The following is a 24,754-nucleotide window of genomic DNA, read 5'->3' as shown; positions in this document are numbered from 1 at the left end:
TATCAGGGACTTCGTTTTCCAGCGATCCGTCGCTGGGGACGTTGAAAACGGGATTTCGCGGTGGACGTTCGGGATGTCCTCTGCCGGCGACCGGCTGTCGAAGAGATAGCGGACGCGGGATGCTTGCTGATACAATGACATTGGTCGGAAGAGTGGAGGAACACCGGCGCATGTTGGTCGACAGCGGCTGATAGCGAGGGAATTGGATTAGAGAAACGTGATCGCGACCGGCCGATTAATCGATCTGTGCCTTCGCGAGCTTACCCCGCGTGCAACCGCGAAGAGGAGAAACACGTCCCGCGGGAATTTTAGAGCCCGGGAAAGATCCTGCGGCTGATTCTTGCGGTTTCTTATTTTTCGAGAGTGATCCGTCGAAGAGGATAATCGGTAATTTATCGCTTTTGATAGAATGAATGTGGAGAGGATTGGATTAAGGTATTTTCTTTAAGAGGATCGTCGAAGATTCTGAAGACATATCGTAACGAAACGCTGATTCGTTCGCCGCCGGCTTTCGGAGAGACTGAAATGTTACAGAAGGCTGAAATCTTGTTATACAGGAGAGATTCTTAAGACTCGCAGACTTCTGTTCGGAGGATGGAAATATAATTATCTGCTTAAAATCTCCCGAACGCTGGTATCCCGTTCGATGATCTATTTTAGACAAGCGCGTGTCGTTCCGGAAATAAAAGGAAAATCGAGGCTTCGTTTCTAAGTGGGTCGTCGCAGAGAGAAAGTAAGCATGTTAAAAGACTGTTCGAAGACACTTTTGAAAATTCATTACACTTAATTTGATCATTGATTTGATCAACAAAGGCGAGAATAATAATGAAAGTTCTCGCAAGTTTGTGCGAGTGTTCTAGTTTGTAAAAATACGTTCAGACTGACAGGCTACCTCAAGGAAGCTACTGAAAACGATCAAACACGGAGAATTCGAGAAACATCGGAGTGAATACAATGAAACACGTGTAAACCTTCTTGAAAGTTAACATACAAGATCTGGTTTATTCTCCACAAACTTTCATCAAAACATCGAAGACTCGAGGAAGGATCATTTCAAACATTCGAATTTCTCGAAACCGTATCAAACCTTTAAGATCACAGATCCATTCCGATCGGCTCGCTGATCAGTTCCAGAACTTGGAAATCTGTTTCCTTTTCACAACTTTTATCTACATGTCAAATCGAAGATTCGAAGGAGGATCTCTTCAAACGTCGTAAACCAAAGACTGTTCTAATCGGATCGTTGATCTTTTCAATGGCCTGAAAACCACTCGTTACAGCTTCGATCTAAACCCCAAACCGAGGATTCAAGATAGGATCTCTTCACAGACCAAAGACTGTTTCGATCGAATTGCTGATCTACTAGAGAGCTTTGAAATCAATTTACTCGTCGCAACTTCTAACTCTTCCAACTTTGCAAATCAGAGATCTATTCCCCTCGGATCGATAATCTGTACTACAACTCGGAGACCGGTCTGCCTCCGAAAATAAAGGTGAAAAGCCGCGCGGATGATTCGGAAACCAGCGGTACGAAAGACAAAAAGCGCGCGGGAGGAGTGCCTCGAGGTGGCCGAGAATCGAACGCGCCCTGGATACTATTCTAATCCGCGTCCTTGAGGAACGAGTAGGCCGACCGGCGTTGTCTAGAAGCCTGGAACTTGGCCGTGGCCGATTGATCGCCCGGCAGGGTCTCTTCGCTGTACCAACAAACCGAGCAGAGGGAACCTGAGGATACCAGGAACCGTCGGCCACGAGCCGAAAATAAAAAGACCGGTGATTTTCATCGACAAAATAATCGCCTCTCTCTTCAGTCTTCCGAGGATTATCCGACCCGGTGGCCGTACGCGCAGCGACCCTTCGGGACTTGACCGAATAAATCAACCGGGGCCATTCTAAAAAAAAAGGTGAGCTAACTGTGCTACGCGTCGTTGATTCTTATGTTATCTTTTTTCTCCTCTTTTTTTTTTGATGTCATGAATCAGGGTCGTGAGAAAGATGAAGTGTTCCATGGTGGCTCGTGTAACTCTTTCAGAGGAATGTGCGACAGATGATGGTTTTGTAGATTTGCTTTCATTTTCTGTGATAACAGTTTCGTAAGGTTTCCTGTCTAGGATTTGTAAATATAAAACGATTGTGTCGGAAACGGATGCGGGGTTTCGTGAATAACAGAATACTTACTGTCGTAATTGTTCATGTTCCATCATTATTTAATTCGCGCGTTTATAGTTGGTACGTGTTATTTACTACACCCTTACTTTTAAAAGCTCCCTACCATTTAAGCGAAACCAAATCGCGATCCTTCCGAGTTTCCCTTTTAGAACGTTAAACGTGTCGACATAAACAATTCTACGGCATTTCACAAATCCCCGAATGCCAGGTGTCTCCCAACAAATAACAAATGTACGGTACAAATCTTATTATAAAACAAACGATTGAACAAATAGAAAGAAGTAGAAGAAATGAAAAAGAATTCCATCAACTTCACAGAAAAGTTTTCCGCGTCACTCGGCGTTCTTGAAGAAACCAGGGAGCAGGGACGACGACCTGGTCCCGCGAAGTGGTCCTCAAGGGTCCGAGTGGACCGCGGAGAACCAACAGAGCCTGCATAGAAGCAGAGCGGTGGCCGCCGACAGGAAGGAAGCTGGTGACCGCGGTATCGGCGCGCACTTGAGCTTCTCCGGCTCGATCTCGAGGGGGAAGCTAATTTTAAGACCGATCTCGAGAGGACTCCCTCCGATCTCTGTGATGATCAACGACCATGGCGCCAGGAGCAACGACCCTGACGAGCCTGCTGCTACTGCTACTGCTGGCGATTACGAGGTGCTCGACAGGCTTCGCGAGCACCCAGCCTTCGTTCACCAAGGTCCTGAAGAGTGTCCGGCTGCCAGGCGGCTATATGGAGCTGATCCAAGAGGAGCACTGCTCGCACGGCGTCGTCCGGCTCACCTGCAGGTCCCTGAAAGCGTTCATATTCATCGTCGAAGCGGATTACCTGCCGAACCTCACTCATATCTGCGGACGTGACACGCAGAAGCTGCTGCCGAAGGGGATGTCCTTGAAGAGAGGTAGCGCGGAGCTGAAGAACAAGAGGCTCAAGGGGAATTACGTCGAGGACCCCGAGCAGGAAGGGGTGCGCGCGGTGGATATCCGGGAATCGGTGAATAGGAGGTAAGCCTTCCACCTTTTCACCCTTTGAGGAGGAGTGTCGTCGTTCTGGTGACGTCAGATTTTCGTGTTTGGAATGGGAAATAGAGTAATTGAGTTATAGGGATAACAAAAGGTTAGAATATAGTATTCTTTTTCCTTGGTACTTGAAGGTTCGATGTGGAAGGCTCCCTTTGTTGAGAGTTTTGGATACTTGTAGATTTCCTGAATTTATACGTTTTATTGAGATGTTTGTAGTTTTATGTTTATGTTTAATGTTTTATTGGGGTAAGAATGTTGAAATTAGGCTTTACTTGTGCTATGATCTGATACTTTTAAATTTGTAGATTTTATTGAAGTATTTGTAGTTGAAGATTTGTGTTATATTTTATTGAAGAAGCAACGTTGAAATCAGCCATTCCTTGTACCATGATATTACAATTTAAAATTTATAGATTTATTTTATTATTGCTTTAAACCGGTTGTGGAAAGGGAAGAATCTTGGGGATGGAGAAAGTTTGGGCACTATCGTGTTTAGAGTAGGTAATACCTGTTAGTAAGTTGGTCGAATGTTCGAGATAGTGTTCTCCGAAGTTTTGAGGATTCCCATGGGTACGCTTCGCTCGGTTTTCGTCGCATTTCGACACAATAACGACTTGCCGCTGGTAATTTGAGTCACCCACTAAGCATCCGCAAGGAAAGGTGTGCGTAATGAATATACGGTTACCGGCGCGTAGACCACAGGACTAGAAAACCGTTCTCAGCCGTGCGAATGTGCGCAGTCGAAATAAATGTTGCTTTTTACGACCTGATTCACATCTAATCGCAAATCGATACGTCGAACGACAGCGCTTAACAGATAAAAATTACTCCACCGAGAGCACTCGTGCCGCTCAAAATAATAATAACAGCAACTTCTCGAGAAGTTGGTTCAAAGTTCAAGATTTCAACTGCAAATTTACATTTTCTCCGATCCTAATTTCAAACTTTTCTCGTATGTCCATTAGCAGTTCGACGACTATCATTTAAATTAAATTTAAGTTAATCAATTCCCAAGAATAAAAATCCTGTTGTTTAACAAATGTCCATATTACAAAGTCTACGATGAACGTTTTAACATAAACTAAAACAGTTTACACGCTTAACGATAATTAACACGGAAATTCAATACAATTATGAAAATAATTAACCTCTTGCACTCGAGAGACGACTTTTATCGATCAACACGTGGAACATTGAAATACAATAGTCTCGTCTATAATGCTTCTTTATGTTACTTGTCAAAACTATCATCAACATTCCGTCAGAGAATATTCAATATTTATAGTGACAAATATTGTCGAGTGTAAAGGGTGAATAAAAAATACAGGGTCGCCGATACAAAAGCAATACTGTTATATATCAATCTATCATTTCTAGCTTGTTAAAGAGCATACTTCGAACAAATTTTAATTAACACTAGATTTACAGATACTTATGACACAGTTTATTCCATTGTCCCAAGAAAAATTCATGTTCGTTCATTCAGATCTTGAAAACTAGAGGTTTAAAAACAGGCAATGTGGATACATATTCATGTAACTACATCAATCAAAATCGACGTAAATATTTACATGATCTTTAACACTAGATGTACGGAACAAGTCAATTTCACTCATGTTGAATTTCATAAACATTATTTCACAAATGTTTAGGTTGATCTTGAGTGATGCAGTTGCGCAAATATATGTCTTAGTTATCTACTCCCAAACCTCTAATTTCCAAGATCTAAATGAACAAACATCAATTTTTCTAGAAACGATAGAACGAACTATAAATAAATGTCCATAAGTCTAGTGTTAGAAAATTCAATATACATTAAATTGACGCGTTCAGCGAGCCTAGCGAGTCTGAACTTTCTCAATTTTCCGATGAACGACACATCGAATCCGATGTGTTGTCAGCGATGAATGTCGCCGCTCGAAAAATGCATCGGGGATGGTTAGAGGAGAGGGATCAACGTCGAATGGAACCGCGGCCGAAAGCAATCCCGCGGAATTAGCCGACACCCCTTGCTTCTCCTCCCGTCTCTCGCGAGGAATCGCCACTCGACGTTTTTTTCACTGGGCCGGCGAACATTCACGGCCGGGATCGAGTCCTTTGTGCGACGCGGAACCCACGACCGACAAGTAAAGAAATCTCGAACACGCAAAATCGTCGTTTGATGTGTGCCAGCAAAGCGTGCGCGAAGTTTTAATTGCCTTTTGAGCGACGTTCGATGCCCGTCGAAGGAGAAATCGTTTCCGAGGGAGTGCATCGCGCGCGAGGAGCACAGCTCGATGAACTTTGCAAATAAGGGGTTGCAGCCGCGATCCCGGAGGGAGCCGGCCGTTCCCTCCCCCCGGCCACCCTTTCGGGATCGAGTTCGCCGAGTGTCTTGGCAGCGGAACGACGAATTCGTGTACCGTTCCCTCTTCCTGTGCAAAATTATTAACCTTTAACGATCTACAATTTCCTATTAACTCCTTCTAGACGAGACTGCCTTAACACTAGAACCACCGAGCATTTAATATGATTGGTGTATAATCGCTATAAAAATAGTAACAATAGATTATTTTCTGTTTCTTCAGGAACTATTTACTTTCGAAATCATTTCGAATATTCAATGCTTTTAACGCTAGATTTACGGGTGTTTATTCTACACTTTGTTCTATTGTTCCTAGAAAACTAAATGTTCGTCTATATAAATCACGAGAATTACAGCTTCAAAACCATAATATTGCAATACGTATTCACATAATTGCACGAATCAAAATCGATTTAAACTATTATTAATTAATGTTTATAGAACTCAATATTCGTCAAATTGACTGATTCCGTAAATCTAGTGTTAAAGTATGAATAATTGTGAAACAAGGAAACTAGTTCTCGTGTTAAACTTCTACCAGTTCTTTTAATAGAAAAACTAAATTATGTACAGTACCCTTGGTAAAAATGAGAAAATGTTATACCATAAGATTTCTTAGATGATTTATTTTCTTTCTTACAGCTAAATTCGCGTGTGGTGAATCTCAGGGTAGTTTTTCCAAGATTGTTCACTAAAATATTTAATATTATAAATGGTCGTGTAATGGAGACTATAGCGTGCATGTTAACACTAAAACTGACCGCTGAAAATTACTCATCTTGGATTTCTGCTTTCACAGTTTCTGGAAAGAAACCTTCCTAAATGTCTGTTCGATAAAGTTCACTAATGAGCGGTCTAAAGCATAAAATGATCAAAATCGTAAAAAACGCGTTTTCGAAATTTGTACGAAAAGATAAGAGGAAAACCATCTGGCGATCAGTTGCGGGAGTCGTTTATACAACCTTGTTTGTCCGTACGTCGGGAAAAATGGCTCGAATGAAAGAGTCACGGGCCAAAGGCAGCCGGCAGGCTCCTCGACAAAAAAATTCAAAGGAATTCTTTTCGCGTGGGTGGTGCGCGAAACGTTATTTCCCCTTTATTTCCGGCATGGAGGCTGCGGACCGATAACATCGTCAAGAGAGGGGAAACACTTGGCCGTGTCCCGGCGAGAGGGGTGAAAATCGTCCCTCGGCCATTGTCCCTACCCTGCCTCGACACCAGCCGGTACACTTTCGATCTCCATGCAGCAATCATCACGATTCGAAAACAATCCCGATTTCGGCGTCGCCCTTGCGCGCAGGGCACTCGCGCTTTCAACACCCGGTAGACGCTTTAATGATCGGCGTCGCGTATTTAATTGACGAATCCGGAGCGAGCAATCGATACAATCTCTACCCTGCCACGCGAAGTACGCGAATCCGCTCGCGAACGGAGTCCTCTTTTTAATGCACGATTCTATAGATTTATCCTATCTTCTGTTTTGCACTTAACCTGTTAACACTAGAATTTAGTTTCAATGATCTTTTGTTTTGCGCGCGCAAAAATAAAAAAATGAAGTACATTCTCGTCAAACGCAGGACAAATGCACCTACGGTATATTTGAATGCAAACCCAATACAAAACAGAAAAGAATTACATGTTCATGTGGAAAAATGAAGAATTCATCGTTGAAAGAATTAGTATCATCTCAAGCTTTAAGATAACATGTGTACTCGCCAAACGCAGTTAACTGGTTAACACGTTGACCGCTAGAGGAATTTTTAGCGTTCCGTATAATGTTACTTGTTCTTTCATAACAAAGGCAAATGGTATTAGAATGAATTATTAATGATTTCGTATCATAGTTCTCACGTTACACTGTTCCTTAGTTACTCTTGTTACTAAATATTTTGATTCGATATCAGGTTTCTTCTTGTAACTGTGCTCAAGGAATTTGAAAGGTCATTTATGATCACCGTGGCAATCGTGTTAAGTGAACAGTGCTGTAATTAACGACAGAAATTGAAGCTTGGAGTAGTTAAGTTGAAGCGTCGTTTCTGTTTCGTCAAACATGCTCCTTTCGTTTACCACGATTTGCTTTTATAAGTTTGTTAGTGATTTATACTAGAATTAGCTAACCTTAGAAAGGTTCTTGCAAATTTGCAGTTTTTCGGTTACTCTGAATACTTAATGGACCTCGAGGAATTATTATACGAATTCGTTTGTTCAATTAAAACCTGCAAGGTTTACTTTTTGCGTTTCAGGTGTTCTGGACAGAAGCATTGTCCATACCACTTCGTTACCGATCATCCGGGCGCTGCCTATTGGAACCCTGCCGCTCTGCGACTGAAATACGCCTGCATTCCAGGTAAATCGAAGTAAATTCTAATTTTTAAAAGGGTGGGACACGTTTTACGAAAGTCTCCTACAGTTTGAAATTGTAGGAAGATAATGTTTGAATGAGAAAGACAATGGTTCGATTGATTTTTCTGTGTTGGTGAGAAGTAATCGAAAATCGCGTGAGAAACAGGAAGTATGCGCGCTTTAATCGGCCTCGCACACGCACGATACTTCCTCCACGCGGAATAGCGGATTTCCAGTCGTGTTCAATCGATAATCTGCGATCTAGATAGGTAAAAATAAATATCAGCTCGTCTCAATCGGACGCGGTGAATGCACGGGACGACACGTGTGACACGTTTCCTGATCGTTATCTTGAAAAACATTGTCCACGCTCCTGACTACCGCTAAAATCAATTTCTCTTGGTTTCGAAACAATTCCATACTATTAGGTACCGGAAAAAGTCCGTGCGGATTCTTGAATCAAACTTAAAGGGCAGAGAACGTTTTTGCACATTGATTTTATATTATTTGATGCCCATAGCATAAACATAACTTGCTGCTAATACTAATTTTGATTATTGATTTAGTGAAATACTAATTGAAATAGGAGCCAGGTTAATTCCTAATAAGAAAACGACATGAACTTTTTCCGATACCTACCAGTTTACCGCCTTCAACATCCAGTGTTCGGCACTATACTTCTAACAACACGGTTCAAAAGTTTTATTACCAGCAACATTTTCAAAACAACTTTTAATCAATGGAGATTGCAGATATTTGTTTAAAGAAACTTGAAGGAAATAGGAAGAAATATTTCGATTCAGTATAAACTAAAAAGGTGAAATGGTTTTTTACATTTGATTACGTTTTGATAATTTTGGAGAGTTTTATTTGTTATACAACAGTATTTATTAAGTCGAGAACGATGGTTAGGAGCTAGGAATGTGATTTTCGGATAGTTGCAGTTTGAAATCCCAGAGGATTAGATGCTCCACGGAAAGCTCTACAAAGGCGGCGAACTCTTTTGGAAAACGACAACGTGTTTTGTAACAACAGACGGAAAAGATCCTTAAAGGACGCGTTGATCCCTTATTTCTATGCAATGGCGCGCACCGCGGCATCATAAGGGGCGGGAAACTATCTGAATGCAAAACGTGTGAAAAGAGCGAACTTTCGCAGGGGAAAATACTTAAACGCTTTGGAATCCAAGCTCTCTAATGCTACCATAATTTCGACAGAATTCCCAAGGGAAAAATATCGTCTAAATACAAATTCCGCAGCTTGAATAATCATCTTAACAAAAATAAATAACTAAAGATCAATATCGCATTCTAAACTCGGTAATAACGTCCTTAACCATCCATTGAATGAACAATATATCACAGCAACATCAAACAATACTAAGTAAAATGTAATAACAAAATCCTCAAAATTAAAAATTAGAATCAACTCAAGGACTGAAACAAAAGATACAAATACCTCAGAGAGAGTCTTAGGTAGTAAAACAATCTATAAAGAATTTAAACGAAGACATTTAAGTTCAAAAAATATTTGAAACTGATGTTTTCACTTCGTGACATAGGAGGGTCGAATAAAACTGATGAAAACTAATCCCTAACGAATTACGGCACAGAATTTGCCGAAAAGGACCTGGCAACGGTAACAATTACAATTTCCCAGCGACTCCGTGTTCGCAAACGGAAACTCATCCCTAGAGATGAATCCTTCGCGGAACGAGTAGCCGAGAGACAGCGAGGGTCTCATCATGGAAAGCGGCGGGGAATCGCTCTAAAGCCGCCCCTCTCCCGTGCGAGCGGTGTCAGCCCTCCTTCCTGGTGTAGCTGCGCTCCGTGTTTCATCCCCGAATGGAAACTGGAGCAAGGACACCCTCGTCGAGCGACCGACACAGCGCAACGTCGGCCGTAGTCACACTTGAAATCGACAAATGGACCGAAACGGATGCAGATGTCGGGTCGCGCGTCCTTATGCCGTCCTCGGTGTCGTCCTCCGACGAACAATACACCCCCGGGGACGCGCACGGGGGCGGTAATTCAATCGGGCCGAATCGAAGCGTGGAAAATAGGATTTTCCCGTGCCCGGTGATAATTTATACTCTCGTTTTCTTTTTTTTTCTTTCCCTTTCTCTGTCCCTTCATCCCCTTACTTCTCCGAGCGACGATAATTCACCCATTCGGACGGGGTGGAAATTTCGTTTGCCATTCCTCTCGGGAGACTGTAACCGGATCGCGAAACAAGAATTTATTTATGCTCGCGTGACGCCCTCGTGCATTCGTTTTCTTGAGGGTTGTTTGTTCTTCGTTGTGTTTCTTTTATTTTTAACGATTTGAGTGCTGCAGTCGGGGCAACTGGAGCTTACGAATTAATTGAGGATAATTGGGAGATTGATGTTGAATGGGAATGTTTAGGAACACAAGTAATATATAGTAGTGTGGTATGGGTAGTGTGACATGAAATTTTACATCATTAGTTTTAATATTGTCTTAACTTTGTTATGAAAGAGTAAGTATTATAAATAAAATGAAACTTCTCGTCGACGCGTTAGAATTGGCTTGTTTGGAGAGTAGTCACTCGCGAAAGCGTAACTCGAAGCGAATAAATTAATAAATAAATACAAGAAAGATAAGAGAATCAAGAAAGGAACGTAAGAAAATGAAATTATGGTCAACGTTTCGCAACGATGAAATGGCGATCGATTATAATTTATACTAAAATTACGAATACCGAGTTCACTCTTCTTCTTTGGCCGTTTCAGAGAGTTCCGTCAGAAAATATTGCAACGAGGATCTGAAGGTGACGCAGGGTGAGGGTGGTTTCGTGAACTCACCCGGTTATCCGCTTTACTACCTCGGCGAGAATACATGCGGATGGACCTTCAGGTCCGCTCCTGGCCACAGGATCGTCCTCACTTTCCACGACCTAGATATACGGGGTAAGTATCGATCGACGTGCGCTCACCCCCGTTGCTACTCCTCCTGTAACCTCCGGTAATTAAGCCGAGTGGATCCTGAGGGGAATCGATTTAAAAATCATGAGCGCCAGAGCTGGCCTCTAAAGAAGATGAATTGCCTCGGTCGACCACGGCCTTGTTCCATTCGAGGTTTCAAACTTCTGGCCGCTTCGAACGATTCGTGTAACACGTGAAATGATGCGTTCCGTAACTCGTTTCATTAGCAGAAAAGATTTTATGCTGTTTTGTGTGATTGAATATTACACTTTCCAGGACTTTTAATGTCAAACTGTTGAAAGATTTCTACGGGAAATCATGTGCGATCTTCCCTAGTTCGGGGTAAAAATTAATATTTGGTTTAAATGAATTTGATTAGGGAATGAAACCCTCAAAATAAATGTAACCCATTCTTTTGAGTTCAAATTAAAGATTATTCTTCCGCGATCAATAAATAACATTCTTTTTGGTTTTTAATTAATTATCAATGACAAGGTACATGAAAATAATCTTTAATTAGTACTGTAAAAGACACGATAGGTGAAGAAAGTAATGTTATTTAAAACATCAATAATTATGAAAACTTTAGTTTAATGAATGAACTCATTGATATTAATTTCATATTCAATTTCTTTATTGAGAAATTCACGATACTATCATTGTATTCAGCTTTTAATGATTATTCAGTATCTAAAGAATATTAACACTAGATTTACGGACATTTATTCTATACTTTAGTCTATTGTTCCTAGAGAATTGTAACTTCAAAACCAGCGTATTGCAATGCGTATTTGCGTAATTGCACGAATCAAGATCAACTTAAACTACTACTAAATAATGTTTAAAAAATTCAATATTCATCAAATTGACGGGTTCCGTAAACCTAGTGTTAAACGTTGAACAAATATTAAAAATATTACAATTCAATTTTTTAGATTCATCTATCAATTAAAAAATTGTTTGATTTTCAGGACCGGAAGTGGACGGTAGCTGCGTGGACGTCGTCAGAGTGCGCGAAAGAGGAAGAACGCTGCTTGAGTATTGCGGTACCGCGGCAGGTCTCAAGATCCTCTCGGATTCGAACGTGGTCACGCTCGACCTTGTCGCCTCGAAGAGGCTCTACACGGCCCGGGGATTTTTCTTGCAATATCAAGGTCAGCCCCAGCGGAGAGTGACGATCGCGCGTGCCTTCTTTCTTCTGCATCGCGATCGAAGAAATACGATCGAGACACGCAAATCATCGGAACTCGAGACGGTCGTACGTCGACGAATTGCGCAATCGATCTCCCTTTCATCCAGAAATAACGTCGCGGGAGATCATTTTCGGTGCAGAGGCACGACACGCGCGTGTCCGGTCATCTCGCCGATCCGCGTGAATGATTCAAGCTGGATCGATATCGTATTTCGATGAAAAATGGATGCTCGGCACCACTGACGCTCTTCGATGAAAATAAATTCCTGTTGCTTACCTTAACCCAGTGATGGGAAAACTGCGGCCTGCTGTAGATTTTATACTCATAGTATAGAAATTTTCAATTTCAGTATTTTAAACCAATTCATTTAACGCTGAAACTACCGGACAAGTCAAATTAAGCCACTTGAAAATTTGGATTTTGCACTGATATTCAATTAAATTCGTGCACTTGCACAAGACTAGGAGACCCTTCGAATTCTAGGAAACGCATTGCTCTAATTTTTATAAAAAATTGGAAATAAGTCAGGGTATAGTTGTGAGAACTGAAATAGAAATTGAATTAAAAGCTTTTGATACTCCACGAGTAAAATTTATGCTGTTTGCTTCATCCTACATGTGTGAACAAGTGTTTTCAACAATGAAACTTCGAAAAATGTGTGTTAGAAACAGACTGACAGATGAGCATTTAAACTCACTTTTCAGAATCAGTACATTCCGATTCGATCCCGATTGTTCGGAACTTTTAGAAATGCAGTCACAGCTTCATTCGTCGCATTAGCATTAAAGAATTTTTAAAATAATATTTTGTTGAGTCCTTATTCAGTTTTATAATAAATTATATTGGCCGGTAGTTTTTTCTTTTTTGTTTGACTCGCTCCTAAAAAAGCTTGCCCATCAGTCTCTTAACCCTTTGAGGGCGAAGATTTTTCCAAGTAATGGAATCTTCATTTGCACATAGCTGAATTACGTGTACATCGAATTTTTGAATACCATAACATCTCTTGATTATCTGAATCAGTGATGCACTGTTTTTTATTTGTTTTAGCGTTTTATTAAACAAACTATGCATTTGATTATTCGAATCGCCTTGATCTTAATTAATTTATACAATCGAAGTTCTATTGTACTAATAAGAAACTATTAATCTTCTGTTTACACGATGAAAGTATCAAAGTCTGATGTCGATAATGTGATAACGTTCGTTCTCAAAATGTATCTATTGTATTATAATACTGTGCAAAACTCGTGCATATGATTTAACTAGATTAATAATAATCGAAATATAGATTAAATTACAATTGATACATTCCATTTTGAAAATTTATTAAGTCACCAATATTACTAAACGTCGATCTAATTCTTTCAATTGCATAGAAACTAAATAAGTAAGATGCAGATTCTGCACATTTATAAAATTGTTGATTTATTAAATTTCAGTATAGCGAAATGTTTAATCAAACTTAATAACATCGTCTTCCTTGAAACGTGATAGAACACCTAATAGCGCAACGGCATTTTATCTGGAGTTCAATTTCGATAAATTGGTTGGTGAAAATCTCTGCATCTGCATAAACATCCGCAGTCTATTAATATTTAAATGGGATGTGTTTCGAAGAGCTCTGCGTGCGTTATTTTACCTGGAAAAATAAACTTTCTGCGCACCGTGTGTACTTATATGTATATCTGTGGAAGAGTATTCACATGACAAATGGTTTAATATTTCAGTGTTGGGCTGTCCGGATATATCAACACCAAATGGAAGCTACATATTGAATGGCACCCTGACATCGAGGACGTTCCTCTGCAAATTGGGTACCGTGTTTCCGGACAGCAACGAAAAGATACGCATACTCGAGTGCAAGAACGGCAAGTGGAATGAGAGCGCCATCGACATACCGAGCTGTAAAGGTAAGCGAATTTTATTACAACAAATATTTCTTTGTTTCCATCAATTGAGTCTCTCTGAAGCCATTGCGGTTAAGTCCATTTTTTGATACTTTCTGATTATTGTAAATTCTAATGGAATAAATAATATTCCTTTGAGTTATTAAAGGATTTACTTGTTTCTTCGTTTTTTAAGGGGTGAGAAACCTCTTCTTTTTATAACTTCTGAATATGTTGTATATTCATTTCAGAAGCCATAACATTAATTTTCTTAATGTTTATTTTCTGGACTTAACCGCATTGGCTTCAGAGCGACTCAATTCATCTTCGTTCAAGTTGTATATAAAATAAAAATTTAGAAACAATTTAAAAATTCTTCGACTTTTATTGTTTAATGTACTCTGGGAAGATGGAAAAGGAATTAAAAGGCAGTAGAATTCTTGTGTATAATAAAAGAAATAAGTAATCGAAACGTCAGCCATAATTATCACAAGTATCGCCTGTAAATAAAGCAATTATCACGCAAAGATTGGGGATAATTTATATCTCGCTTAAAAAACGATTTCGATGCAATTTTAGAACACTTATTGTATACAAAAATAAATAAGAATTCAAATAATTTTGAATAATAAACATTTACATCTTAATTCCGAACAAATCGGTCGAAATTACTGTCTATACAAAAAAGAATAGAAGAAGAATCATTTATAGCGCGCTACGTACTCCAAACCGTCATTCAGCAGAATATTATCTACTTTAAAAAAAGTCAATCAATATACCTGTCCATAAAAAGAAACAACAGAAAAAACATTTATAGCATGTTAGGCAAACAAAATCGTCATCGAATATAACCACCTTAAAAAACATCGATCAAAATACCTCTCAACTAAAAAAAAAATAATAAAAAGAAACATCTTCATAGCACGCTAGGTATCTCAAATTATCCTTCAGCAGAACATCACCCGCTTCAAAAAAACTTCAATGAACACACCTCTGTATAAAAAAAAAAAACTAGAAAAAACATAGCACATTAGGCACTCCAAATTACCGTGCAATAGAACATCACCTCCTTCGAAGAGAAGTAATCGACATATCTCTTAACAACAAAAAAAACATAGAGAAGAAAAAATTGACTTGTATCAGACGATAATAACGTTTATCCGAATCGCGTGGCACTGGGTTCTGAAATTCCTCGATACGCCCCTTACGGGCTATCCGTGAACCCATGGCTGACCATCGCTTTCGTAAGGGGAAACGGTTCGGGTGGGGGGGAATGTCGTGCCGTGAACGGGGGATGGCCGACGTGGTAGGGGTTCCCGAGGGAAAGGAAAGGGAAGGATGCAAAGAAAAAGACGGAGGGAAAGAATCTTGGGGCGGCGAAGTATTCGCGAAGGCACCATAGACCGGGAACGACGCGACGCCATCTGTCCCGACGCACGCCACGTGTCTGCACCGAGCAAAATTCGTTCGGCCGAGATAGAAAATTTGTCCACGCACGGGGAACACGTACACTTGAACTATTATCGAACCGCGCGCGGGGGCCGGCGGTCTATCGAACTTATTCGGGAGACAACTCCACGCCTCAGCAACGGTCTCGCCGTCTTCCCCAGGTAATTTTTATATTTTATTCCATCGTCGGTTTTCGCATTCACTGTGACGAGAATTCTGGGCATTTCGTATTCGTACATCATCTGTAATATTTTATGGAATAATATGTAGTAAAAAGTTAATTATTCTGTTATGAAAGAGAGAAATGATATCAGGATAAATTGTTAACGAATCGATACCGCAGTTGGTGTGTTATTCTGTTGTGTATGGTGTCCGTGTGCATCTGTTTACTTTTATTTACGTATTTTATGAGAATAATTCGTTTAACAGGTGAAGTTTGTTTCACCAATAAAAGTTAAATTGGTTTATGTAGATAAATGTAATAATTGTGTAAAGTTTATAGTACGTTACTAGTGTTTTTTATTGAATTTTTCTTAATGAGCGAATGAAAGTAGTTCGTTTAATTATGTAATTGGTTTTCATATGTGACCGTGATAGTCAACGCGTTGATGGTATCCACTTGAGAGTGAAATTATCGTAAGTTGCTCTCTAGATTATTTGTTACGTATGGAGAATACGATACGAGAATACAAGAAATATTCAGTCTCAATGTAGTAGCAGCTTGCAGAAAATGCTGTTGAAAGTAATTCGGACTAGTTTGATTTTTAAATGAATACGTAGCTTAACGGTAAAATCATCTAACGATTGGAGTGACTTATTTGTAATTTTTATAAAAATTGGAGAAATATGTTTCTTGAAATTTGAAGCAAATATAATTTATAATTTTTCAGAGAAGCATCTTCATAATTTCAATGATTTTAGTATAAATTTTCTTGTCTTGTTTACTAGATCTAATAACCAAAAACTGCTACTTGATCATTGCACACGTTAAATTCATAAGATTTCATTATTCTTGGTAATTTTAGTTCACTTTCGCTGCAAACGATCTCGTGAGCTTATTTTTCACATACGTTTCATTCATTTCATTACAACTTTCTCTTACTTAGCTCGCACCGCCTAACAAATTTTTTCTGTCTCATTAAAATCGTTGATGAAAGTAGGAGTATGAAATTGGAGCGACTCATCTTTGCGCATCTGTGGCATCTGAACGATATTTTCATTTGCTCATCAGCAAAGCAAATTTCCCCGTATTCCAAGTACACAAAATAACACACGAAAATAGAAAATTCGCGTGAAGGTCGGTGGTCTAATCATAAAATATATTAATAGATTTCTGGAGGCGATTCTTGTATCTATTCATTCTAATTGAGAACGACGATAAATGTTGTTGCGGGACCCAGTGATGAAAATAAGTGTCAATGGAGGCGAAACGAGCACGAAACATTATCGGGATGTATTTTTCCTTTCTTTCACAGTTTTCTCGGCTGTGCTTTGATAAGGCGCGCACACTCTTGCGTAACCCGATAGAGAATGATCGACAGCCAGGGGTCATCGTTGCCGATCCTCCCAGCGAATCTTTGCAGTCGAGCGAATTCTGAATTAATTAAATGCCACTTAACGCCTTTCTTCCGGCAAAGTATCTACAGAACGTGGATTATTAATCGTCTTGTTCAGCTGGGCTGACTTGGCTCGCCTAAGCCTCTTCCACGAGCTTCTTTCCCCCTTTGTTACGCCGCGAATGCTTCGTTCGCGGTTTGGAAATCATTCTTAACGTGCTTGCTCGAGGAAATATCGATCAAATTGCCTCAGCAACTTCGAAATAGATTTTGAAAACTTTGTTTGTTTATCACTTTCTGTTATTGTTTCTGTTATTCACTGTTTATTACTGTTACCATCTCACCTAGGCATGTATTTATTTACATTTATTCTTCAAAACTTCGGTACTCGGTGGTTTTTCATTTGGCCAAAACCTTGGTAAGCAATTTCTTTAAATTATAGTCTCGTCTTAATAAAATAGATACAGTTGCTGTTACTACAAGTGTTATTCAAAGTTACAACAGCAAATGAATATTATAATTTCCTCGATTTTTCGAGTTTCTGTATTACAAATTTTTATATTCGACAATTCTATATTGCTGTATACTTCTCAAATGTTAATGTATCGAAATATGTAAAAGGAAATCGATGTCTTGATATTTTTAAACGATCCAACCCCGTTCGATTTGTTCCATTTATCGCGAATATGTATCGTTGAATGAAGCCAAAATAGAACGTTTCGCGGTCTCAGGAAAAATTACTACCCCCTCCTAGGAACGTTCCGCGGCCTTTCACGCGGCGAACAAAGAAGTCCGGGGGTGGCGAATGTGTCTCCATTCTTTGTGGCGTCCTCTATTCACCCCGCTAATAATTCGCCGGGAACGAAAGAGGAATTTTCGCCGCGGGAATATCGAAAAGTTTTTCTTCGCGGCTTTCACCGGACGCGAAGAAAAAGCCAGACTATTCGCGTCGCTCGTGATTTCCGCCTCTCCTACCGAACATCCTGCTACTTAAACGTGTTGGAGAACATCGAGTATATTTAGTACCATTCGACCGATAACTTGGACGCTTTATTCGGGCTTTCTGTCGAGATTTTCGTGTGTTGAGAAATATGCAATTACTTCTTTCCTGTGCGAAAGGAGTGCTACGAGAATATTCATAATTTTGTAATGTTATAGTTTTATTAAAAAAAATTGAAAATATTAAACAATTGTCTTAAAGAAACGTTGAGTTTCGATGACAATGGAAATATTTTAAAATTTATTTAAAACCTATCGGGTAATGGACTCTCCGACCTTCATCCACAACGTTACTTTAAAACTGAAGAAACTAGAGCGTCGGTTTTTAAAGCGTTCATACTGTAAATACTCTACTTTTTGTTTGGAAAACTCTACCGTTCTGAATAACATAACCGCTGCCTAATAAAATATGGAAATAATTAACCTAGATAGAAGCGGATGCGGTTACCAACGGCGGCTGTATTGGTTATTCCGCAACGTTCCAAATTTAAAAACTTAATATGGCACAAAACAAAATCAATACACAATTTATAAGCGAAATTTCCGGCGGAATAGAATGCATGAAAGGCTTCGAAATACGTGAAACAAATTCTTGCTAAAAACGTGCAACACAATTGACACTAAAACTACCATATTCGTCAACATGAGTTTTACTTTCCTTGCTTAACTCACTAACCGCGGGTTAATTTTATTTATTATGATGCATCCTAATAATTAGATAAAAACTGACTAACTAACGAGACTAATAAATAACGGGAGTGATGGTAACCAACAACAGCCTGATAAAATACTCAAGAGATGTTAAAACTCGGTTAAGTTGGGAATATTTTACAAAATATTTAGAACGCCAATTTCACGTTACCCCCGGTTGGAAGATTAACAATTATTGATACTTTAAACGTGTCCAGTATTAGAAACAGCCCTAAAAATAAATAGTTTCGCGCTACAACAAATATCTGAAGAAATCGGGACAAGTAATACTTCAATCTTCATAAGAATTACACGTCAACCCTAACAAGTGCTCGGTAGTTCTTGCGTTAATACTAAACATACCGCGACCGATTAGATGATAGATTTTAAAATTTCATTTAAAATTCTGCGTTTTTCTCCTTTTAACTTTACATCAATTCCTATATTGTCCGATTAATCGGTTCTTCAATTTTCGTCTCCCCTTCTGTTTCTGTTTCCAACAAGGCAAATGCATCGTCCAGCTTGTTTACCTTTATTTTATAACCAGTTGTTTGACTGGTTACGGTAAGAGTAGTTGCGTACAAAGTATCGGTGCGTTTAACGTTAAAAACAGAGAACTTTCCAAGTTGCATCCCGAGAAACAGCCGTACAGGTACAAGCTCGCCGCGACCGGCTCTGACACACATTACATCTGCATACATACCGAATGAATGCATAATTCAGAAGAAGGCGCACTTTCGGGGGTAGAGCCGCGCGGTTTTGCGGACGAGAAACGTGGGAGAACGAAACGGGTTGCCTCCCTGCTCCTCCTCCCGAGAAGGAGCGATGTTTCGCGTGAAAAGGGAACAGGAAGGTGGGGAAGAATCTATAGTGGAGGTGGCACGTTCCCCTATCGTCCTCCCCCTCCCCTCGCCATTTTCCGTGAAGATAATTTTAGAGCCGGCAGAATAAAACAACGTTTACGGTTGCACATGTTCGAACAGCTGCTGGGAACCGAGTTCGAACTTCGGGAATGCACGCTCGGGACGACGAAAATACGACCCCTAAATCTTCTTAACTTAATTTTCTACCATCTACGAACGAAGCACCGCTCGGAATTCGACGTTGCTTCCGCCTGATTCGAGCAAAGGATTTTCAGAGTGATTTAGGGGATTAGAAAGGTGTACTTTTTTCTTTGGAATATGTAGAGATTGTATTGAAATTTCTAGTAGATTGCAGTTTCATTTATTGGGTGATCGTTGCGGAGGTTTGTATGGATTTCGAATTTCACGAGGGAATTCGAAGAAATCGAACTTAAGGGAGGTGTAATCAGTTTGACGGTTATGAAATGTAATCATTATTTAGTGAAATTTTAAATGTTCGAGTACGTGCACCAATTGTGCTTTTTAGGAACTCTAATTAAGTACCACGATCTATATAACGAAACACCTATTTTTCTAGTCACAATACAATGAAATACAGAATAAACGTTGGTGAATCCAGTGTTAAATACGGTGTTTCGTAATTTGTAGCAAATTTGTTAACATTAAAACGAGTATTTGATTCACTGCGAATTAGTATATGAGAAAGAATATGTTAGGGGACTAGATACGCGATGTTTAAATAAACTGTAAGCAAAAGAACATTGTGAATATTGTCCGCTCCAATTCAGAAACGCAGTTTCACTGGTAATGAAATGCGTCCGAGGTACACGCTACTTTGCACAGAATATGAACTTGACATTGCGTCCTCGAACTTAGTTTTTTGCATCGAATAGCATAGTGTGCATTTATGCAGTTTCAAAGAAGACGAGTTTTAAAGTTGAAAATTGGAGTTGGAAAATAAAAGGATCCATGAAATTCGAATATAAACATGAAATAGGTGAAATGGAGAGTAGGAGAAAAAAGAATTTCGATTGTGCAGCATCTCGTGTTGGTTTATCAGTATTTGTTGAACATTTATCGCGTATATTGTTTTAAATTATTTATTACAAAAAATTCATAATATTTAATTTCATTTAACATACTTTTTTATATATTAGATTTATTGAAATGAAATAGGTTAATGTTTTATGTGCGGTGAATTATCGATATTGCATTTCGAAGCGTTGAGCGTTCGAGTAAGAGGACGGAGCCGAGTTACTGGTTGTTCAGTTATTCTTGCGCTCGGAATATTAAATAAGAATTAGTGGCATTAATATTAATCAGGCGTCAAACGGCTGATGCGACAACAGCCGCGGCATAAATTATTCTGGCGAACTTCCGAGACTGAAGTAGCCGTTTTCAGGTGTTGCCGTCACTTTTCAAGAAAATCGTAAGATGAAAAATCAATATTTACCTTCGCACCACGCGATGTTTCCCTCGGAATTCTGTTATACTTCTGCGATCAACGAGTCGATTTCCATACGACTGGATCCGAAAATAAAATCTTCGTAGTCACTTTTCTCATCTTTCAAAAACAGATCGACTGTCCGACGAAAACAACATTTTTCAATGCGTTTTCAACGGAAAAATTTCACTGATGGCATTATGATTTTGCAATGTTATAGTTGCAGTGATAGTTTTACATTTGGAAATTGTAGACGAAATACAGGGTTATGATATTTGAGATTTTACGGTAAATCTTATAGTACTTTCTTAAATTAAATTTAAGTTGAAATTAATACACTGCACCGATAGCGATCTACGCGAGTTTTACTATGTGGAAACTCAGAAGATCAAATTATCTGACATCTTGAACTTAAAATACGAAATTAAAAGTCTATAGTTAGAAACGAACAGTTAGCACCAATAGCTCCATCTCGACTGTTTTCTCTGCATAAATTTAAATTCCGACTGCCGTAAGCAAGCGCGAGACGCGTTTTAAAGCTGTTAAAGTGATTAATTGTATTTTTTATTTCTGTTTCACGCGCTACAATCGTTATCATTGAACGTTGTACAACGAATCGTACATAGTAACTATAATATTGTATTCGCGTGCCTTTAACTCCGACATAACATGGAATAAGCAGCAAAATATTTTCAACAAAATGTTTTCAACAAACAGGTCGCTTTCGAATTTCAATCCGATGCGTTCAAACAGGATATTCCTCTTACTTCAAGTTTCAAGTTTCCTGAATTCCCAATGTCTCGAGAGTTCCAAAACTTTAAGACCCCTCTACGCGTTGAAACATGTTGTGACGCGTCGTTACAAGCGACGGGTTCGAGCCTTTACCATTTGTCAATTGAACGCAACATGCATCATGAAGCAAAATCAAAATTAAGGAACCACTCACTTTGACACGTCTGGCAGTTCTAGTGTTAGTCGAGCCTGTGTGTTGTCAAGATCCCGCAAACATCAGAAACCGTCGAAAAGAAATTCGACGGCAATGTTCATTACGGCTTGGACAATGACAACAACGTATCAAAGTCGGAGCGTCACTGTTGTTCTATAACTATTGACGCGAGCATTGTGTGTGGAAGAGTCTCCTTGCCCCTGTGACCTTGCCAACTTATTGAGTGTCTTGCCTATAATTTCTATTGATTACATGTAATCGCATTGACGAAAAGCAAATTAATATAAAAAATAAGCTGAAGAAAGATGATAAGATAAATATTCAATTTACTTATATTACATTATAACGGTCGAACCAAGAAGGATCTGTCATTGAGTGTGTAGTCCATAATTTCGATTGTTCCCGTATAACTACCGACGAATACCAAATGTATATCGAAAATAAGGTGAAAAAGGAAATCCAACTAATCAGACCCGCAATGCTCAATCTAACCGTCAAATGTTCTCCACTTGATCTCCAAACAACAGTACAAATCTTCACTTCCAAATCCGGAAAACTTGAAATTTAGTTTCGAACCCATCCCTACGAGAGCTCATCAACATCGAAAGAAGACAGCCTGTCCCGATCCGCGTGGGAGTAGGAGTCCCGAGGTGGATCAAGCTGGTCTCAGAGTGGGGCGTGGTTGCCGCTGTTTATCCCCCCACCAGGTTCCCCTCTCCCTCCGTGACTCTGGCCGTACCCTCACCATCGTCCGTCCGAGGTGGCGGAGGCGGCGGCGGCGACGGTTCGGCCGACATCGGTCGAGGTAGGGAACGCTCCTCTCCAGTCGTCGTCGGCGTTTCTGATAGCGGTACCACGCGACTCTTGCCGTCTTATCGCCGCCGCTTTTTTTATCAATGGAGAGCTCGCGTCGCCGTCTTCCACGTTCACGCACGCACGCCTCGCGATTACGCTCCACGACGCACGCGCGGTATCGTGAGGAAAAGAGGAACGAGCTGCCAGCCGGACAGCCGGTCCCGTGGGAAGCCCCGTGCCTGGAAGCAATACGGTCGCGTTCCTGGACAAAGAACAGTGTCGCGCGGCTCCGTCACGCCTCCATGGAATAGACGGGACGCTAAAGAGCACCAACCTCGGCCGAACCTCGTTTTCCCCCCTCTGTTTTCTTCTCGCGCGGTTGGCAAGCTCGCTCGACACCGAAATTCGGCACGCTCGACTCACTCCGAGGATGCAACCCCTCGACCAAGACTCGTGATATCGCCGACAGGAACAGTCTCGATCCACCTGACCGCCGAGAACACGTTCGAAACAGAAAGATTGACAAGGTGTTACCATCGGGCCGACCTCTCTCCTTCGATGGAGTTGGCCAGACTGACGCGGAGAGACATCTGGCCCGCACGGACCTGATCCGTGGCTCGGTCCCGTTGAACAACGGCCTCTAGCCGTTGCACGCGCACGTGTTTCTGCGAAACGATTTTCCGTGTCCGATGAACGGCTCGAGGAGAGCCGAAGACGACTGACTCCGGAGAAACTGGTCCGGTTATTCAGCCGCCGGATGCTCGAAGGCGAGTTTCCATGGAGGACTAACGGAGCCGGGCTCTCTGCTCTGGGACTCGATCGCACGGAAGATTCAACAGTTCGATATTTAACCACGAACAGAGAGGATTTTTGAAAAAGCTTCCCTTTTACCTCTCTCTCTCTCTCTTCTGTCCGCTACGATACACAAAATCGTTTCCCGGAGATGATCGCGGAGCCAAAGGGTCTGTTCGCAGCGGAGTAGACGGCAGCCGGTTCGATCTGCTCTCCGGGGTATCGGTCCTCGAATACTCGCGGCCCAGCGCCGAATATAGCCGACGGAGCCGCGGGTTCCTCCGGGGCACCGACGCGACGCGTCTCCCATGATCCCTGGACAAAGGGGAACGTCGCCCTTTGTTCGCTGAGGGAACCGCGAGCTGAGAGAACTGCGTGTCGAACGTTAGATGCGACCGCGTCGTCCGTGCAGCTGGGAATCCTGCCGCTGCCGGGAATCTCGCTGGCGAAAAAGTAGAATAGGATTGCCTCCGACGGACGGAACGGCTCCGGAGTCAGCAGGTATTGAACATTTTTTCCTGAGGATTATGCCATCCTCCATTTTTCTTCCTCTCTTTTTTAAGCAATTCTCGATGGGCACGCGGACGAATGGTACGATACAATTCGAAAGAAACGTCGATAGTCGATTCTACCTCCCTCTTTGTATCTCTCTCTCTCTCTCTCTCTCTCTCTCTTTCTCTGGGTCTCGTTCTCTCGTTGCAGTTCTTCATTACAACGGTCTTTCTCTTTAAACACGCTTCGAACGGGCGAGCCTCGATCGCTTGACGCAACGCGTACTTCACCACGCAAGGTCGGCCGTCGAACATATGTTCCTCGAAACCTTTTTTGGTTGTCTTTTCATCGGAGGGAGCTGCCTCTGTGGATTATTTTGCGATGCGGTGGAACATTCCTACCTCTTACGCGCGTTGAGTCTATTTCTTCTTTTTACCTTTTGTTTTCCTCTTTTCCATAAACTGAAACAGTTATATGTTGAACCCTGAAAACGTTTCCTTTTTATCGTAACCATTTGAATTTTATTATCGGAGACTGTTTTCAAACACGATAAATAATACAATTGGAGGAACCGCTGGTGGATATACTGCTCTCTTTCTGATGTCAAAGTTTAGTTGTTCTTTCTTCTTCTGTTTTTGTGTAAATCGTTGAAATCGCGTGTCGATCGTTCATCGAGCCTATTCCAGCAAAAAGGATTTCTCTGCTAATTGGGCTCACGAGAATCATCACATTGTTAAAAGTTTCTCAAGGTAGAAAGAAACTGAGTGCCCGTTGTACGAGTAAACTCGCTTTAAATAGATTTTTCCTTCAGTTAACTAAGCTCCAACTATCT

The 24,754-nt window shown here is 40.7% G+C and overlaps 1 protein-coding gene and 1 long non-coding RNA gene across 3 annotated transcripts in view; one reads left to right on the top strand and one right to left on the bottom strand.

Annotated features, from left to right (window-relative positions):
• Positions 1–498: 498 nt before the first annotated feature.
• Positions 499–24,754, top strand: part of LOC116429561 (uncharacterized) — a 50,619-nt gene continuing 26,363 nt past the window's right edge. Inside the window, exons 1-6 of the mRNA XM_031982631.2 lie at positions 499–1,904; positions 2,488–3,168; positions 7,774–7,877; positions 10,626–10,802; positions 11,789–11,971; positions 13,738–13,920. Coding sequence (XP_031838491.1) covers positions 2,759–3,168; positions 7,774–7,877; positions 10,626–10,802; positions 11,789–11,971; positions 13,738–13,920 — 1,057 coding nt within the window. The 5' untranslated portion in view covers positions 499–1,904; positions 2,488–2,758. The remainder of the gene's footprint in view (positions 1,905–2,487; positions 3,169–7,773; positions 7,878–10,625; positions 10,803–11,788; positions 11,972–13,737; positions 13,921–24,754) is intronic.
• Positions 11,935–21,082, bottom strand: LOC143174479 (uncharacterized). Of its 2 annotated transcripts, none has more exons than XR_012998471.1 (3): positions 20,907–21,082; positions 12,287–15,587; positions 11,935–12,203 (listed from the first exon to the last, which is right to left on the bottom strand). It is a non-coding gene; the product is annotated as an uncharacterized LOC143174479 (long non-coding RNA). The 2 variants fall into 2 exon arrangements; XR_012998472.1 differs by having other exon boundaries at positions 11,935–13,576; positions 13,650–15,587.

This window comes from Nomia melanderi, chromosome 4 (assembly GCF_051020985.1).
Source record: "Nomia melanderi isolate GNS246 chromosome 4, iyNomMela1, whole genome shotgun sequence".
NCBI lineage: Eukaryota > Metazoa > Arthropoda > Insecta > Hymenoptera > Halictidae > Nomia > Nomia melanderi.
Note: the sequence above shows the minus strand (reverse complement) of the source record. Positions and strands in the feature narration are given on the sequence as shown.